This window comes from Astatotilapia calliptera, chromosome 1 (genome assembly GCF_964374335.1).
Source record: "Astatotilapia calliptera chromosome 1, fAstCal68.1, whole genome shotgun sequence".
Lineage (NCBI taxonomy): Eukaryota > Metazoa > Chordata > Actinopteri > Cichliformes > Cichlidae > Astatotilapia > Astatotilapia calliptera.
The window spans coordinates 867,080-884,783 of NC_137422.1; the positions used below are offsets into that span (position 1 = coordinate 867,080).

Here is a 17,704-nt window from a genome sequence, read left to right on the forward strand (position 1 = left end):
GTTGGGCACTCGGCTCCACATTTGACTCTGAAGTACTTTGGTATACAGGGGAGTTAATTGCATAGTCTGAAGTCAATTTGCTGTGAATTGTGTTAACTCACAGCTGTACGCTCCAGACAAACTGCCAAGGTTTGTGCACGTGGGTTTTGATTATCGATTAAAATCGATTCTGGCTTGGACAACGTGATACCGATTAATTAAAAATGGTAAATGGCCTGTATTTGTACAGCGCTTTACTCGTCCCTAAGGACCCCAAAGTGCTTTACACATCCTGTCATCCACACATTCACACACTGGTGATGGCAGCTACATTGTAGCCACAGCCACCCTGGGGCGCACTGACAGAGGCGAGGCTGCCGGACACTGGCGCCACCGGGCCCTCTGACCAAATCCTGAATCGATTTTTGAATATAAATTTATTTTGCCCAAAACACCAGAATCTCAGGTTAAACCTCACAAAATTCCTACAACCACCAAACATCTAAAACAGTAAATGAGAGCAGGAACACGGATTCTGCACAAAGGGTTAAACACAAAACGTGGTCCACGCATCCGGATCAGCGAGATGCCGCTAGGGCTGTTCGATTTTGCATAAAATGAGAATCACGATTTTTTGGCTTAGAATTGAGATCACGATTCTCTCACGATTTTCTTTTCCAGTATAAATATTTATCGCACTTATTAACTGCACATCAACTTCGTAACAGTTGAGACTGAACATAAAAACAATAAATAAACATAAAAACAACAAAATGTTGTACTGCTTGAGATTCGGTCTCCACCGTTGCTCGACGCTGCGTGTACAGAGCAGGTAGTGCAACAATAGAAAAATAGTTGCGGGACGGCACTGTGTAGCGTTTGTCTAGGGTGTTGATCGTTTTCCTAAATCCCTCGTTTTGCACAGTGTTGATGGAGCCATATCTTTGGTCAGGTGATAAGTAATAGCCTCCGTAATGTCTTTGTGCCTGTGGGAGGTCGACGGGTATAGAGAAGCGATGTATAAGGTTCCCGTTATTGATGTTTGGGTGGTTGACCGGGACGGATTTTCTCCTGTCACTTTCTCGTCATCGCTGACGTGCTCGCCGTGGTTTTTTTCCTGCTAATTTTAGCATCACACGGCACAGCTTCTGTATCACGTGGTATAAGGCTCCGCCCTCGTCATTTGTTGAGCAGGAAGAGTGAGCGCTTGTTTTCATGCAGAGTACGTCCCGGATCAAAATGCGCTACAATCGTCGTCTTTTTTTATTTTATTTTTTTAATCGTTGTCATTTGGAAATGAGATCGCACATAAGTATGAATCGAGATCGCGATTTTCTAACGATTAATCGTGCAGCCCTAGATGCCGCCTTTCTCACCCGATGGCACGACGTGGACACGCCGTGGAGGCTGAAAGCTGACAGCTCACTGATTGTTGGCGCTTTGTGTTTACGTCCTTTTTGCGCTGATTCTGAAGCTACAGGTTTGATCTCTCTCCAAACAACACCGACTGAACCAGCAGCCACAGACGATCCAAACAACGCTTCACATAAACATCGTCACGATTTTCCTCTTACTTCCACCACGATAAAAATCACACTTCATGTAGAGCTCTCTCTCTCTCTCTCTCTCTCTAATTGAGAATCAAAACCCACCCCTACTTGTTACCCAGCAGTCTACGGTGTCGGCCGCTGGTTTTTTTGTTTGTTACTTTTTTTACTTACTTCCGACAAGAAAGCCTCATTTCTGCTGTTCAATACTGAACAAATTTAAACTTTTTAAAATTATGCAAAATTGTAAAATGTTTCTGACTGTCTGAGGCAAAATTTCCTCGATTCAAATCGAATCGTGGATCGAATCGAGTCAGGACCTTGTGACCTCGTGCTATATAAATAAAATTGTCACTATCATCATTTACCAGGATGAAAACATTTTCTTCTATTTTGAATTTGTGATTTGTTCTATTGCTTTCTAGACTCTTGTGTGAGTATATCCTTACTTGCTTGTGAAGCAGCATACAGTGGCAGGCCAGTGATGACAGCAAATTCATCGCTATGGATTGCACAGTCCTTGGCGTCAGCATCATAGCTCTGGACCAGCAGACGAACCACATCGAGGTGACCCTCCTGGCAAGATGTGGCCAGCATCGAGTTGAGCAAATCTTTCCTCAGGCATGGACCTACCAAGAGTGGAGTAGTCAGAACAGGATTGTTTGCCAGTGATTTGTTACTTATTTGTTTTTGAAAAGTTGATGAAATCAAAAATAATAAATAGGCTCCCAGTTTAAACAGGTTTGTACTGCTAAATCATGTGCCATGGCGAATGCAGATGCTCTACTGTTGCCTTTTCTGTTCAAGACAACCTTAATAACCCCACCATGGTCCCACCAGTTACTTTATCAGGTTTACAGTCCCCGCCCATCTCTTCTTTCCACTACAAACACAGTGTCGCTGAAAGATGGCGCTTTCTTCACAAAAACCTTGAATTAAATAGTTACTTATGAATGTGACCAAGTGCTTTTTGCAGTGTTCAGATTTCTCAGCATTACTGCAGGGTTACAATATAAAGCGCCTTGAGGCGACTGTATATATATATGAATGAAGCTAAACTGAACTGAACTTAAAAACATAAACAATTCTTCCTTCATCCATTTCAATCTAATCAAATAAATTGAAACAATTAAAAAGAAAATGACATTTTTTCCCACAAACGTCCTCAAAGGTAAAGCTTCATGTCTCATTAGATGCTGAAAACACGTTCGATAGAGTAGGACCATCTTTTCCGTGCTCGAGAGAAATTCAGCCTCGAAAAGAAATTCATAGCCTGGATGAGCCTACTTTATTCTTCATCACTTGCATCAGTTAGATCCACTACCAATCACTGAGACTTTTATCTCCTGCAATCGCTAATGAAACTTTAGCTATTGTGCTCCGATGTAATCCTCAAATCTGCGGGTGTGGTGAGGAATGGCTTCGAGCGGAGAATGTTTGTAAGCTGATGATTTGCTTTTCTATGTTTCTTGGCCTGATTAATACCAAAAGTCCTCTCGGTCCTTAATTTGTTTGTTACGTCCCTCTGCAGCCCCTAATCTCCTCCATGTTTTCAGCTGGTGCTAATTGGCCACACCTGGTCAGGTGTGGATAACAGCATACCTGAGGCAGGCTTCCAGGGAGCTCACCTGTCTTTGCCTTGGTGGCAGCAGCCATTTTAGCCAACCTGGTATTCAACTTTAAGAAAAACACCTCTTCTCACTAACACTCTGGTATTCATCTTTTTTTTTAATGCTACGGCTTTTGAGCACATCGTTCAATTCAATCTCTGGCTACAAACTGAACTTGTCCAATCAATGCTGCAGCTTGCAACTCCCCATTTTTCTTTTACTCATAAGGTAATCTATTATTAGTCCATTAATCTGCTGAAGATAATCTTGAGTTACTTGCTGGGGGAGCAGGTTTATGGCAGGGTCAGGCTTCTTTTACATGTATAGCTACTTTGACCTACAAGTTGTTTGTACGTGGTAATAACTCTGTAACCGTACTGTTTGCTGTGATGTGTAAATCTGAAAGGTTGTCCATGCACTTGCCATGGTCCTGTTAAGGACCAAGTGGCCAACATTTCGCTGTTGGTGGTCATTCATTTTATAATGAATAATTAATACCAAAATAATACATAGGGAATCTATATATCCACATAGGATGAAAGTTGGACTGTATGCTGTACTCCTACCGGGAACATGGTCCAGTAGCTCCTTGACCAAGTCGGTGTGGCCATAGTGCGCTGCCAAAACAGCAGGGTTGCTGTTAGATGGCTCCAGAGGCACAGGGATGCAAGCCTCTTTGAGGAGGTAACACACACTCTGTCGATCACCATACTGAGTGGCCACACACAGGAGACGTACCTGTAAATTAAAACAAAAATGAGGAAAAAAAGGATATCTTCACTTATATATTCACTTACGCTAACATAGGAGATCAGGATAAACAGACACATGAAGGAACTTGCCAAGTTAACCCAAAGTTCCCTGTGTGTTCAAGTGTCAGGGCAACACGGACAGGGGTTTCATGGATCACATGACTTTTCTTTCACAGATAATTATCAGTGTGAGTGCTGACTACATAGCTGTTATCAAACCGGGATAAAAATCTCTAAAGATTGCTAAAACATTCCAGTAAAATGCAACGCTTGTTAAAAGGACAAGATGAATTAGGGAACACAAACATTTTATTTCCAGTTTATAGTTTTATCATCGAGTGTGCCCTCAGTGCTGCTGTTTATTTCTAAAGGTGGCAACTGCCCCGTTACAGCTCTGAGACTTTCAACTGGACACATTTAAACATTAGAGCTCCCACAGCCTAAAAAACGAGACGTGGAAATTAGATGTGATTATATGTCACCAACTGACAGTGACGGGAATGACGGCGTTACAAGTAACAGTGTTACTTTTTTCAGCCAAGAGTAATCTAACTAATTACTATTTCTATCGTTACAACGCCGTTACCGTTAACAAGAAAATGCGGTTGTGTTACTATTTTTCAACAAACAGACAGTTGAAGTTGTCTTCAGCTTACTGCATCTTATATCAGTTGCACGGAAGCAGCTGTAAGTAATCTGGGCGCTACAGCTTTAAGCAGCTGCGCGCTCCCGCGGACGGCGATCACTTTCTGACAGACGATCACTTTTTGGCACAACACCTGGAGCTCAGGGGGCAAAAGAAGAATAAAGTAGTCGTGGTAAGCCAATCACATGACCACTTCAAGATGACAAAGCAACAATGTGACATATACCAGTTTATAAATTGTGTTGATAGGCCACGCAAAACCCGAGTCATGATAAACAATATATACGCCTGTTTGTTCCTGAATAGTTTCATCACGTACTGTCTAAGGACAGCGCAGCGAGCGCTCTCAGCTTATGAACAAAAACAGCCCCTTTGGTTTGTTGGGAAAATGCACCATGTCGACCAATCCAAACAAATGATCTGGCAACATGACATTTGGTTTTAGGAGTGAGGAGGGAGGGAGGGGGGAGTGAGGAGAGAGAGAGAGAGAGACTGCTGTCTGCAGTATCAGGCTGTGATGTTCTCCCTTATAGTGGCACAAATAATTTGAATGTAGAACACCTGATTGTTATGTAAACAGTTTGAAATGGTTATAAAAAAGCTAAATGGCTGCAAATAACTTTGTTGTTTGCAAAACTTGTGCGCATGATTTGTAGAGGAAACTACAGGAAACATCAAAAGTAGTGAAAACTGGACCTCAGAGGGTTAAACTTTTTTTTTTTTTTAAAGTAACAATAGTTACTTTTCAAGTAATTAATTACTTTTGGAATCTTGTAACTCAGTTACTAACTCAGTTACTTTTTCTAAGAAGTAACTAGTAACTATAATTAGTTACTTTTTCAAAGTAACTTGCCCAACACTGCTAACTGAACAGATAACCTTGGTGTCAGACATTTCCATAACAATTAGACTTTTAATGAGTTCACTGAATTGTTCTTTTTCCAAGATGGAATGATTGCACACCATACATCTTTTATAACGTTCAAAAACAAAAGACAAAAAGAAAACAAATGAAAAAAGAATGTATATACAAGTTAGAATTTCATTTCTATAAGCCACACAAGGCCAAAAGTAGATATACAGACTCAAATAAACACTACCACACAGAAGGTTGGACATTCAGTGGTTTTTCTCTTTTTACTACTTTATACATTGTAGATACAAACTGAAGACATAAAAAATATGGAATTATGTAGCAAAGAAAAAGTTGATAAATAACTTCAAATAGATTCATCAAAGACTCACCACTGCTGCTGAGGATCAATGCTGAGGCATCAGCCTTAGAAACCACAAGTTAACTGCACCTCAGATTAGAGCCCAGATAAATGCCACACAGTAGCAGATACATCTCTACATCTCTACATCAACTGTTCAGAGGAGACTGTGTGAATCAGGCCTTTATGGTCACATAGCTGCTAAGAAACTTCAACTAAGGAAAAGCAACAAGCAGAAGAGATTTGTTTGGACCAAGAAACACAAGGAATGGACTTTAGACCAGTGGAAATCTGTGCTTTGGTCTGATGAGTCCAAATTTGGGATCTCTGATTCCACCTGCTGTGTCTTTGTGGGAAGCAGAAAAGCTGCATGGTACATACACAGTTCCCATCGTGAAGCATGGAGGAGGTGGTGTGATGGTGCTTTGCTGGTGACACTGTTGGGGATCTGGTTTGCATTTAGTTGGACCATCATTTATTTTTCAACAGCATAAATGACCCCAAACACACCTCCAGGGCTGTTTGACCAAGAAGGAGAGTGATGAGTGCTGCACCAGACGGCCTGGCCTCCACAGTCAGCAGACCTAAACCCAATCAAGATTGTTTGAGGTGAACCGCAGAGTGAAGGCAAAAGGGCCAACAAGTGCTCAGCATCTCTGGGAACTCTTTCAAGACTGTCAGAAAAAAATCTCAGGTGATAACCTCACGAAGCTCATGGAGAGAATGCGAAGAGCAAAGGGTGGCTATTTTGAAGAATCTAAAATATAAAACATGTTTGGAGTTACATCACACTTTTTGTTTACTACGTAATTATAATTCATGGCTGCCTTTCCTCATAACAGCCATCCTTCAAGATTCTCTCCATTTAAAGCAATGCATTATCAGGGATTGTAACATCTAGTCCTTTTACTGAATCATAATTACCATATATCTGCAGGATAAGCAGATGCCAACTTACATTGTCCACCGAGGTCGCCAAACTTCTGCAGAGTCAATCGCTACAGACTTCCAATCTTCATGTGGCCTTCAGATAAGGTCAACAACAGTGCATAAAGAACTTCATGGAATGGGCTTCCATAGACGAGCACCTGGATCCAAGGCTTACATCACCCAGTGCAACGCAAAGCATCAGATGCAGTGATGTAAAACACTCCCCCACTGGACTCTAGAGCAGTGGAAAAGTACTCTCTAGAGGTAATCATGTTTTTCGGTCTGCAAGCAATTGGATGTATATGGGTTTGGCGGTTGCCAGGAGAACAATAAAGAGTGGGCTGACATCATATTAAACCTTATGCAAGGAATGAGAATGGGATGTCACTCAAGTTCATGTGTGTGAAAGCAGATAAGCATACGTTTCTGATAATATAGTGCATGTTTGGAAAGTTAAGTGGGGTTTCTCTCACCCCAACCGGCTGCGGCAGATGGCCCCACCCCTCCCTGAGCCTGGTTCTGTTGGAGGTTTCTTCCTGTTAAAAGGGAGTTTTTCCTTCCCACTGTTGCCAAAGTGCTGCTCATAGGGGGTCATATGATTGTTGGTTTTTTTCTCTGAATGTATTATTGTAGGGTCGACCTTACAATATAAAGCGCCTTGAGGAGACTGTTGTTGTGATTTGGCGCTGTATAAATACAACTGAACTGAATGGAAAGTCCTTAATGTAATAATTAGCAAATCCTCAAAATGCATCCAGCCTAAAGATGGCACGTGGAAAAATTCCATGAAAAACATTAGACAGGCTTGGATAAAGAATAAAAGAGCTGAGGTCCTTAGTCCTAAAGAACATATCCAACTAATGGAACCAAAATCAGCATTCTGTACTCAATGAGCTTTATATTTAAATCCAATAAGACTCATTCACATGCCTCACAGGTGGAGCATAGTCAACTAGAATCAGACAGGGGGTCTCAATCAGACACAAACAAGCACATTAAAACTTAACAAATGTTTTCTAAACACATAAATTGATATCAATTGGGGTTTTGTTTACTCAAACATAATATTTCTCTATAGCAGATGGTGAGAGATAGCAGGATAGCACAGATTTTTGTGAAACTGATGTTTATCCATTTGCAGTTATATTATAACACCCCCCAGTGGGCTTGTTACTGGGTGTAATAAGTAACCTGTGCATAATAGCTTAACTTTTAGGTGTGTTGTGTCAATATCTTATGCCAAGTCCTTTAATTTTATTATGATTACACCTTAGTTGCTTAGATTGTGTTGGATTCACCTTCGTCTTAGTGACACACCATGAGTAAAACAGGTTGCTGCCTTGATGACAGTCGTCCTCTTAGTAAATAGACCAGATATCATTTTGAAATATAAATTGATATGCATCTCCATCCATTCACACCTATAAATAGATTTTTGGTTTTTCAAGCTTGGCGACTGTGCCACAAAATAACGTTTTTATTTTTTCCGCCTCCAGATACCCTGCTATACTTGCACAGAGTTTCACAACATTACCACGTCATAACGTTATAATAAAATAAAATTGTGAAACCTCTCTCCAGTTATGAATCTCTGTCTTAGTGCAATGGCAAGTATATTTCCTGTTTCACCTGTTCCTGTCGTTGCTGGAACAGAGAACAACAACCACCATTGTTAGCAGTCTCTGACTGACATGTCTCGTTATTTGTCACTTGTAGTACAGGTGAGACATATAATTATAATTATGAGTTTTGTAGATATTCCATTATAACTACCATAGACGCCAAATGAAACTGGAAACTGTTACATTTGCTCTGACAGAATGTGTCTGGCCCTCCCCCACGTATTTCCAAACTTCTTTGCCCTAGCCATGCACTCCACCTTTGTAAACATATGCGAAAAAGTGGGTCCATGTCTAAGCAGCTTCTATAGAAGTGCAGGTGGCCTTGTGCTTCTGTCCATATAGTGCATTTCATTCATTACCTAAACCAACTCAAAATTATTGCTGTCGCCAGTCACAATGAAAGCAATATCCCCAAGAAATAAGAAAAAAAATCCATTAAAGACCAAACACAAGACTTCAAAAATTCATCTGGAAATTTCATTACAATATACCTGTAACGCTTCTCAGTCATCCAGGTCATGGTGATCCAAGAAGCTTGGAAAAAAGTGACGGGACTTCTATACATTTCTTGAAGATGTTTCACTTCGCTTAAAGAATTAAAGAAAGTCAGTCGCTTTTCTTTCCAAGCTCCTTAGGTAACACACCTGCCCCCAAGGCAGGTGTGTTACCCAGAGGTATGTGGGTGTGGCAAATTAAGTAGTGTGTGTTACTTTAATGAAGTAGTGATCAGGGTGAGGGTGCATTGTTAAGTAGTCCCACAGCGTGGGGAAAGAAACTACTGTCATGCTGTGAGGTGTTGCTTCTGATGGGCAGCTTTCCACCAGAGGGGAGTGTCACAAACAGTTCATGACCAGGGTGCGAGGGGTCGGCAGCAATCCTCCTTGCACTTCTTAGTGTGTTGGTGGTGTACAGATCTTGTAGGCAAGGCAGGTTGCACCCAATCACCTTCTCAGCAGAGCAGATGACATGCTACTGTCTGCCTTTGTCCTTGGTAGAGGCAACAGCATGCCAGATGGTGACAGAGGAGGATAGATTCACTGATGGAGAAGTAAAACTGCACCATTAATGACTTTGGCAGTTTTTGTTTATTTTTGCCAGCTGGTGCAGGAAGCACATTCTCTGCTTTGATATCCCTCTGCTGGGATATGATAGTTCCCAGGAATTAGGAGGAGTTCCTGGGCTAGTAGTTGTTTTACTGCCTGCCCATTTCCAGAGAGAAACAGAGTCACGAGCTGAAAACTGCTGTTGTAGCAGTTGAATACTGACTAACTATGGCCTTGGATATGGATTGTAGCAAAGGGTCTCAACACTTAACGCTCCAATGTGTAATGGACGCAACCGCCTAATGAAGCTAACTGAACCACGTCCACAAAAGGCAGAGAAGCGACCCTGAGGCCACCAAAGTGGAAGCCATTCACTACTTGACTCAGCATGTAATTAATTTGTGTGAATGTCTTTAATATACTGCTTAGAGATGGTGGTGACCAATGACTGCAGAAAACAGTCATTGGTGGTGGCGCTCAAAGTGGAATGGCTAAATTCTTATCAGTCCCTAATGTGTATATACAAATACTCGTATTTGATTTTTTTTTACTCTATAAAGAATTTTCAGTACTTTACAATAACAGTCAATTTTAATTTATAATTGCATTCATAAATTATTTATTATAAATTATATTTATTTGTAATTTAGGCACATACTTACCAGCGTACCACTGTAACACTAGATCCAAACTTGCATAAGAGATTTTATATTTATAGCCTACACAGCAGTGTAGTGATACTTACCCCATCAATGCGCGGTGTCCCAGCACTGCACACCACACAGCATGCTTGTTGAATCAGCTCCCTGGCAACGTCCTCCTCTCCATCTTCATATGCTGCCTGGATGTTTTTAAAAGTGGGGTGAGTTAGCAGTGTAGAACAGGGCCCAGTATCCTCCACCAATGACACCTTTGCTCCCATATCCTCCCCAGGGCCTGTCAGGAAACAGGACAGTCAAAAAAATGAAAAGAGAAAAAATAAAGTGCATTTGTAACTAGGATCTGGACTTTACAGAGGCCTGTGGCCGGTTAAACACTGTATTACTGTAACCCTGTTATTAGCATGCACCCAGAACTGGGTCATCTTATTTAAAGAGTACGCTCATGGTATGAGCTAAAGGGGTTTTGTGTCTCTCACCGACAGACCACAGTACGTCAGGCTGAAGGACATCACGTCTGACACTGTGGTCAGCAGCACAGGAGCACCACAGGGAACTGTGCTGTCCCCTCTTCTCTTCACCCTGTACACCTCTGACTTCTGCTATAACTCTGAATTATGCCACATTCAGAAGTTTGCAGATGACACGGCCATCATGGGGTGTATCTGGGATGATCAGGAAGAGGAGTACAGAAGTCTGGTGAGGAACTTTGTCGCTTCGAGTCACACAAACCACCTGCAACTCAACACCTCAAAGACTAAGGAACTGGTTGTGGACTTCGGGAGGTCCAGAGAAGGTCCACTGCCGGTTCAGATAGAGGGGGAGGAGGTGGAGGTGGTCAACAAGTACAAGTACCTCGGGCTGTGGGTGGACAATAAACTGGACTGGTCATGCAACACAGAGCACCTGTATAAAAAAGCCCAAAGCCGACTGTACTTCCTCAGGAGGCTGAGGTCTTTTAACATCTGCAGGAAGCTCCTGAGGATGTTTTACCAGTCGGTGGTTGCTGGAGTACTTTTCTATGCTGTGGTGTGCTGGGGGAGCAGCACAGCAAAGAAGGACTCATCCAGGCTGGAGAAACTGATCAGGAAGGCTAGCTCTGTGGTCGGCATGAAGCTGGACACTCTGGTGACAGTGGCAGAGAAAAGGACATTAAAGAAACTGATGGACATTATGGACAATGCTGGGCATCCTCTGCACACGGCCATAAACAACCAGAAGAGTCTGTTCAGTGACAGGTTGCTTCTCCCCAAGACAAGAACTAACAGACTTAAAAACTCCTTTGTCCCACACGCCATCAGACTGTTTAACTCCTCTCTGGAGGGGAGAGGGAGGGGAAACAGGAGGACAAAGGAGGGGGGGACAACTAAGCTGTAGTGCCTCTTCACCTCACTGTGCAATACCTTGTGCAATACTTTTTGTAAATAGTCAACAGTGCAATAGACTCAATACTTGAAATGTGCAATTCACTTGTATTTTTATTCCTATTTATTCTCTTCGTATATTTTATTTATATTGTCTCTGTATTTGTGTGTGTGTGTGTGTATATATATATATATATATATATATATATATATATATATTATTCTGTAACTTCTGTCGGTGCTGTGCTTTTTTGGAAATCGAATTTCCCAGAGGAACCCACCCGAGGGATTAATAAAGTTCTATCTAATCTAAAGCACAACAAAGATTGTCTCTGATGGCAGATGTTAAGAAGCACTTTTTACTGTACTTCTATACATCATTAAAAAAACATTACTATTTAAAAATGGGGAAAAAACCCAAACACTAATATTCTCGTATCAATGTCAACATTCAAGATTCCACTCAGATTTTTATTATTTAAAGAAAAAAGAAATGCATGCTGTTAATTGTGGAGTTGCACAGGGAACTCAAATGCCTGTGCAGGTTCTCATCCAGGTCGTGGTAACCCAAGGAGCTTGGGAAGAAAAGCAACCAGGCTTCTTGTTCTTTAAGTTTCTTGAAGACATTGAAAAGCTTCTTCTGTTTTAAGACCAAATGGTGGACAGTTCGAGGTATTTCCAGGCACCTTAACATCCACTCACATCTTGCGTCAGTTGATCTCAATGGGTCACATGACAGGCTGAGGCAATGGTTTCACCTGAAACTTCTGCTAATAATGACCCACATGCTTTTCACACCTTATAAGACAATGTTCTGCTTCTAAATTCAGAAAAAACAGATTATTGTACTCGGCCTAAAAAACGTACAATTATGGTATCCAACCAGATACTTACTCTGGGTGGCATAAACTTGGCCTCCACGAACACTGTCAGGAATCTTTGAATTGGTTTTGACCAGGATGTGTCCTTCAATGTGTATTTTAAAAAAATATTTAATACTACTTTTTTCCACTTGCACATTTGCATTGGCCAAGATACAAACCGCGAGTTGGTCTCTGATGCATCCATAGAGAAATACCCCTCAAAACCATTACAAATGCATATTATATGATCTACAAGTGTAAACAAAGATTGACAAATTTGTACAGTGAATTAGCCTAAGGAGCTTGGAAAGAAAAGTTTCTGGACTTCTTTAAGTTTCTTGAAGGCGTTTCATTTCTCATCCCAGAAGCTTCTTCAGTTCTAAGACCAAATGGTGGAGACTCCCAAATTTAAGGCTTTTTAGGAGTGATCCTAAGAGGGTCCTGGACCCCCAATTGATCCTCTGCCTAATCACACGAGCCAAAGTGTGAAAACGGGTGTGGGTCACAATCACCCAAGGTTTCAGGTGAACCCATTGTGAGACCTTGCCCCAGCCTATCATCTGACTTACTGATCAAATGACCCAAGATATGAGTGGGCATTAGGCGTTGTGTGTTGTGCCATGTGTTTATGAAGTGGCTGTTTGGTCTGAGCATTCCTCGCTGCACTGTACAGCATACACTTGTTGTTACGTTTGTTTTTGGGAGTGTTTTTCTTTCGGATGAACCAATTTCTATCTCAGTGTGTGGCTGAGTCTGAAGTACACTGGGATGTTGTGCTTGGAAAAGACTCATGAGTTTCTCTAACAAACCTGGTACATAAGGGATGACAATATTGTTCTGCTTGTCTTAATGTAGCCAAAAACTGGAAATGAAAACAAAACTTAAAAGTGAAAAAGAGAATTTTATTTATAACTTTAATGAGCCCGTAGCATTTCACAGTTCTCTACTTGACGACATTTGGGCCAAAAAAATTAAGCTCGCATAGATGTGCCAAAATCCACAGTTCAAGGTATAGTCGCCTGAGGCTGGATCCAAAAACAAGTCAGATCACCATGTTAAAGTGCCCACCGAACAGCAACTACAAGTTATGATTACAGTTTCTAAGCTGTAAAAAAGAAGAAGAAAAATGGCAACCATCAGAGCTGCCCCCTATTAGATTTCAAACTCCCATGTCGCTGTGTTATCAAATTATTCAATTCACAAGATTTTCAGAAAACTTGACCTCTGACCATGAGGTTGAGGTCACTTAGATTCGAGCTCATCCAAGATCTTTTTAATTAGATTCACCTATGGTGTCAATTTACTGTTTCCTTGTACTCTGGTAATCACATTCACAAACTCAGACATCTATACCACCCGCTTGCTCCGTGGGTTGATGACAATAAACCATCTGCATCTACAGCTGAGGGGAAAAATTTATAGTCAAAAAGCTGTTTTGGACGATAGCTTCCATAATCAAGACAAGTTCCCAGAGCACAAGAGCCCAAAGAGGATGACTGCAGAGGCAATCGCACCACCCACCAAGAGAAGAGCTGAGAGGCCCAGGAGGGGTCACCCAGGCCCCAGCAAACAGCTGCTGGGAGGGAGCCAATACACACCCGGGCACCCAGACACAGAACCACCAATGCACCAGTGGGCGGGGGCATCAACCAGGGAGTGTTATTGGGTGGGGGATTTTTAGTGCAACTGGGAAACTGGGCTGTAATGAAGGTGTGATGTACTTCCCTAAAAATGCTACCATATAAGACAGAACAATTTAGAGCCATTGCCAAAATTCTGGAAATTAGCCACCTGAACAGCAGTGTTACTCCACAAAAGTAAATTATTACACATGTTTTCTGACTTTTCTTCATGCAGTCTATTACTCAATTACTTGCTGGCGAAAGTAATTTGTTACACCACTCTCTCGTTACTCTGAAAAATCAACTAAAACGCATTGTCACATATTTACCAGCCTATAAAACAAATCTTTTGTTACAGTTGCACACATCAACACAAATCTCTATCCTAGTAAGGACAGATATGCAATCTTTCCTTCAGTTTTTTTGTTTGTTTTTTTTACACTCATATGAACAGAGAACCTGTAAAACACAAAGCAAGCATGCATATCAGCCCAAAGATACTTTAAAGCGACCGCCACAGTGATTCTACTTCAGAACCATGAACAAGTAGAAATAGGCTTTAACCCTGGCTGCTCCTCACTGCTTGTGTTACCTGTTGAAGATCAGGCTCTGGCTGATGAATGTTTTATTTTTTGTGAGTAGGAGTAGCGCACTACTGTGATCAATGAACTTCCTCAGGGATTAATAAAGTTTGTTTAATCATTTCTTTTCTGTGTGCCCGGCACACATGTAGCTGAAGAAGCTTTGTAACTGTAATGTGCAGGACTGTGTTACATTATTGGGTGAGATTCCTTTGTGATAAGGAAAACCTGCCCAGATTGATGGGTTCCTAACTTATATATTATTATGTCTGTGAAGGTTCTCAGTCATCCAGGTCATCGTAGTCAAAGGAGCTTGCAAAGAAAAGCGTCTGGACTTCTTTAAGTTGCTTGAAGACGTTTCACCTCTCATCCGAGAAGCTTCTTCAGTTCTAAGGTCAAATAGTGGAGAGTCTTCAAGCAACTTAAAGAAGTCCAGACGCTTTTCTTTGCAAGCTCCTTTGACTATATATTATTATGCAAGTTTATAAAGTTTAAGCAAAATGTCTTTTTTTTTTCTTCTTCTTCTTCTTTTTTTTTTAACGCTAAATTAATTTGAATGTCTGTCGTATTATAGTCAGGAAGTCAAAAGATACAAACACATTAGGTTCCTCGTTACAGTGGGGGAAAAAAAGAGTAATCAAATTGACTACAAACCAGTTTGCAATGTTCCACTGTTCTCCTACCTAATCCCACGTCATCTATTATCATTTGCCACACACTGCAGAGTGAAACATGCTGTATTTGGCAGGAAGAAAATCTAGAAGATGCTTACATGTGTTAAGCGAGATGTCAGGGTGCACAGTTTACTTCACATACAAATGGCAAAAAATAACACTTTTGAAACCATCATAGTTTCAGTTCTTCTTTTTCTAAAAGAAAGAAGTGCTGCTGCCACTTCACACATAGCTACATTTCAGTTTGCAGTAACGTCCTTTCTCAACCTGCCTCATGAGGCCACGACTGCATCAAGAAAACCAAGCAAACCAGCCATGTACATAAGAGAGACACACATAAGATGCTGGGAAGGTTACTTACTGCTTTTTTGCTCCATGTTGCTGGGAATGTCTCCAGAGTCCCGGTGAAGACCAACAGACCAGTAGGACATTCTTCTTGGAGCTACTAGTTAGGTTAACCACTGTTAAAGGAAAGAGGAGGCCTAAATATACCTGTCAGCCTGCACACAGACAAGGTTGCTGTGATGTAGAACAAACACATACTCTTTGAATTCATTAAAAAAGGTCATTCTACCAGTTGATTAGGCACAATTAGCTGTGCAGCCCGAATAATACAAAACAACAACTAAGTGTGCTAAAAGATCAAAATCAAAGAACAGACTTTCAGGTTGAATTCAAAGTATTGAACAAAGGCATTGCATGAAATGTTTAGTATTTGGAGAAATTGTGAAGCGCAGGCCACAATTTAACAAAAATCTTATTGGCCCATTTAACAGAATACATAAAATCATTAAATATGGATTGTTTTTAATACTTGGATGAAAGTCCTTAGTCCTCATAACTATCTAAAGTATAAACTCCCTTGAGATGCTCTGCCAGGCTTATACTACAGTTATCTTCTGTTGGAGCGACCGGGGCTCAGGGGGTTGGGAATCGCATCTGTAACCGGTTCGATCCCTGGGCTCTCTGTCCTGGTCGTTGTGTTCTTGGGCAAGACACTTTACCCTTCTGCCTACAGGTGACGGCCAGAGGGGCCGATGGCGCGATATGGCAGCCTCGCTTCTGTCGGGGCAGCTGTGGCTACAACCGTAGCTGCCTCCACCAGTGTGTGAGAGTGAATGAATAGTGGCATTGTAAAGCGCTTTGGGTGCCATGAAAAGCGCTATATAAATGCAATCCATCATTATTGTTGTTGCTTGCGGTTCTCTCTGCCTTCAGTCAACACGCTGTCATCCATTTGCACATTGTAGCGTTGCCCTATACATTTGACATGATATGGCTAAATATGAGCAAGAAGTATGGTGCTGTAGGATTATCCTACTACTCCTACCAGGACTCACATCATCAATAACCACATGTGTTTGATGGGGGCACAGAGGTAGAGAGGATGCCAAGCTGCTGTGTCTGTGTTCCAATTCTGATCCCCAAGGATCCCCAGAAGGAACCGGTTTCATCTAACTAACAGCCAATAACCTGCCTCAGGACCACATGTAATGTCCTATCAGGCATCATAGTGCCTAAGATAAACAGACATATGGCTCACTACACGAGCAGAGCACTAAAAGGATGGTGATGTCGCGAACAACACTAGAGGCCAACTTCAAGCCAACAGCACAAGCTGCCAAGTGTGGGATTTACCAAGGAGATGTCCTGTCATCAGTACAGACAGATATATATCGTTATATCGAACAGCCCTATATCCTGATAAATATTTTGGTCATATCGCCCTGCTCTACCAACTACAGCAGTTGTTAATAGTCAAAACTGAGGAATCGCACAACCAGAAGACAACACTGCAGTAACACAGGACAGCTACAAGCACCTGGGAATCGCACAGGTAAATGGGAACCATGAAGAGACTACTAGGAAAGCGACAAACACCAAATACCTGCAGAGGGTCAGGCAATGTCCCGAGAAGTCGGATGATTGGGAAGGACAAGATCTGGGCAATCTACGCCTACACCCTACTGTTAGTCAGATACCCTGTTGGCCATAGGAAGCACAGACAAGGAAGCTCCTTACAGAGTTTCACCCCAAGTCCAGCACCTTGAGACTGTACAGTAAACGGAAAGGAGGAGACTGAGCACTAGTGGGAGTCATAACCAGTATCTAGCATGAAATACCAAACATCCAGGTGCGCATCTGGAAGATGGCCTATAACTGTGGTTGGTAAATACCTCAGGCAACAGAAAGCTGGAAGGACAGGCCCCTGCATGTGTTCCATGCTGCATTTTCTAGCGTTAGTCTGGAGTGCCAACATGAGGTATAACGACTGTGACTGTAGCCGCTGACAGTCCAAATGTCTGTGCATGTCTCTGCTGTGTGTAGCTGCGCAGCAATTTTTATACCCCTAGCCAACTTCTGAATAATATCGATAATAACAACAACAACAACAATGACTGCTGGAACACAAGGTGCTTTCATTTGTGGGACATGTCACAGAAAATGGGGCAGACTTTGAAAAACAGCTTTGTTACTTTTTTTTTTTAACAGTAACTCTGTCAAAGAAAAGAGTTAAAAAAACAAATCACGACAACTGAGTTAGTGGTTCCTGCTTACCACGAGACACAGCACGTCTTAGCACCGCATTAATATCCA

The 17,704-nt window shown here is 41.7% G+C and overlaps 1 protein-coding gene across 1 annotated transcript in view; it reads right to left on the bottom strand.

Annotated features, from left to right (window-relative positions):
* Positions 1–17,704, bottom strand: part of lrrk1 (leucine-rich repeat kinase 1) — a 92,554-nt gene that overhangs the window by 74,658 nt on the left and 192 nt on the right. Inside the window, exons 2-5 of the mRNA XM_026182375.2 lie at positions 15,468–15,567; positions 10,089–10,279; positions 3,703–3,874; positions 1,976–2,155 (exon numbers count right to left, since the gene is read on the bottom strand). Coding sequence (XP_026038160.1) covers positions 1,976–2,155; positions 3,703–3,874; positions 10,089–10,279; positions 15,468–15,537 — 613 coding nt within the window. The 5' untranslated portion in view covers positions 15,538–15,567. The remainder of the gene's footprint in view (positions 1–1,975; positions 2,156–3,702; positions 3,875–10,088; positions 10,280–15,467; positions 15,568–17,704) is intronic.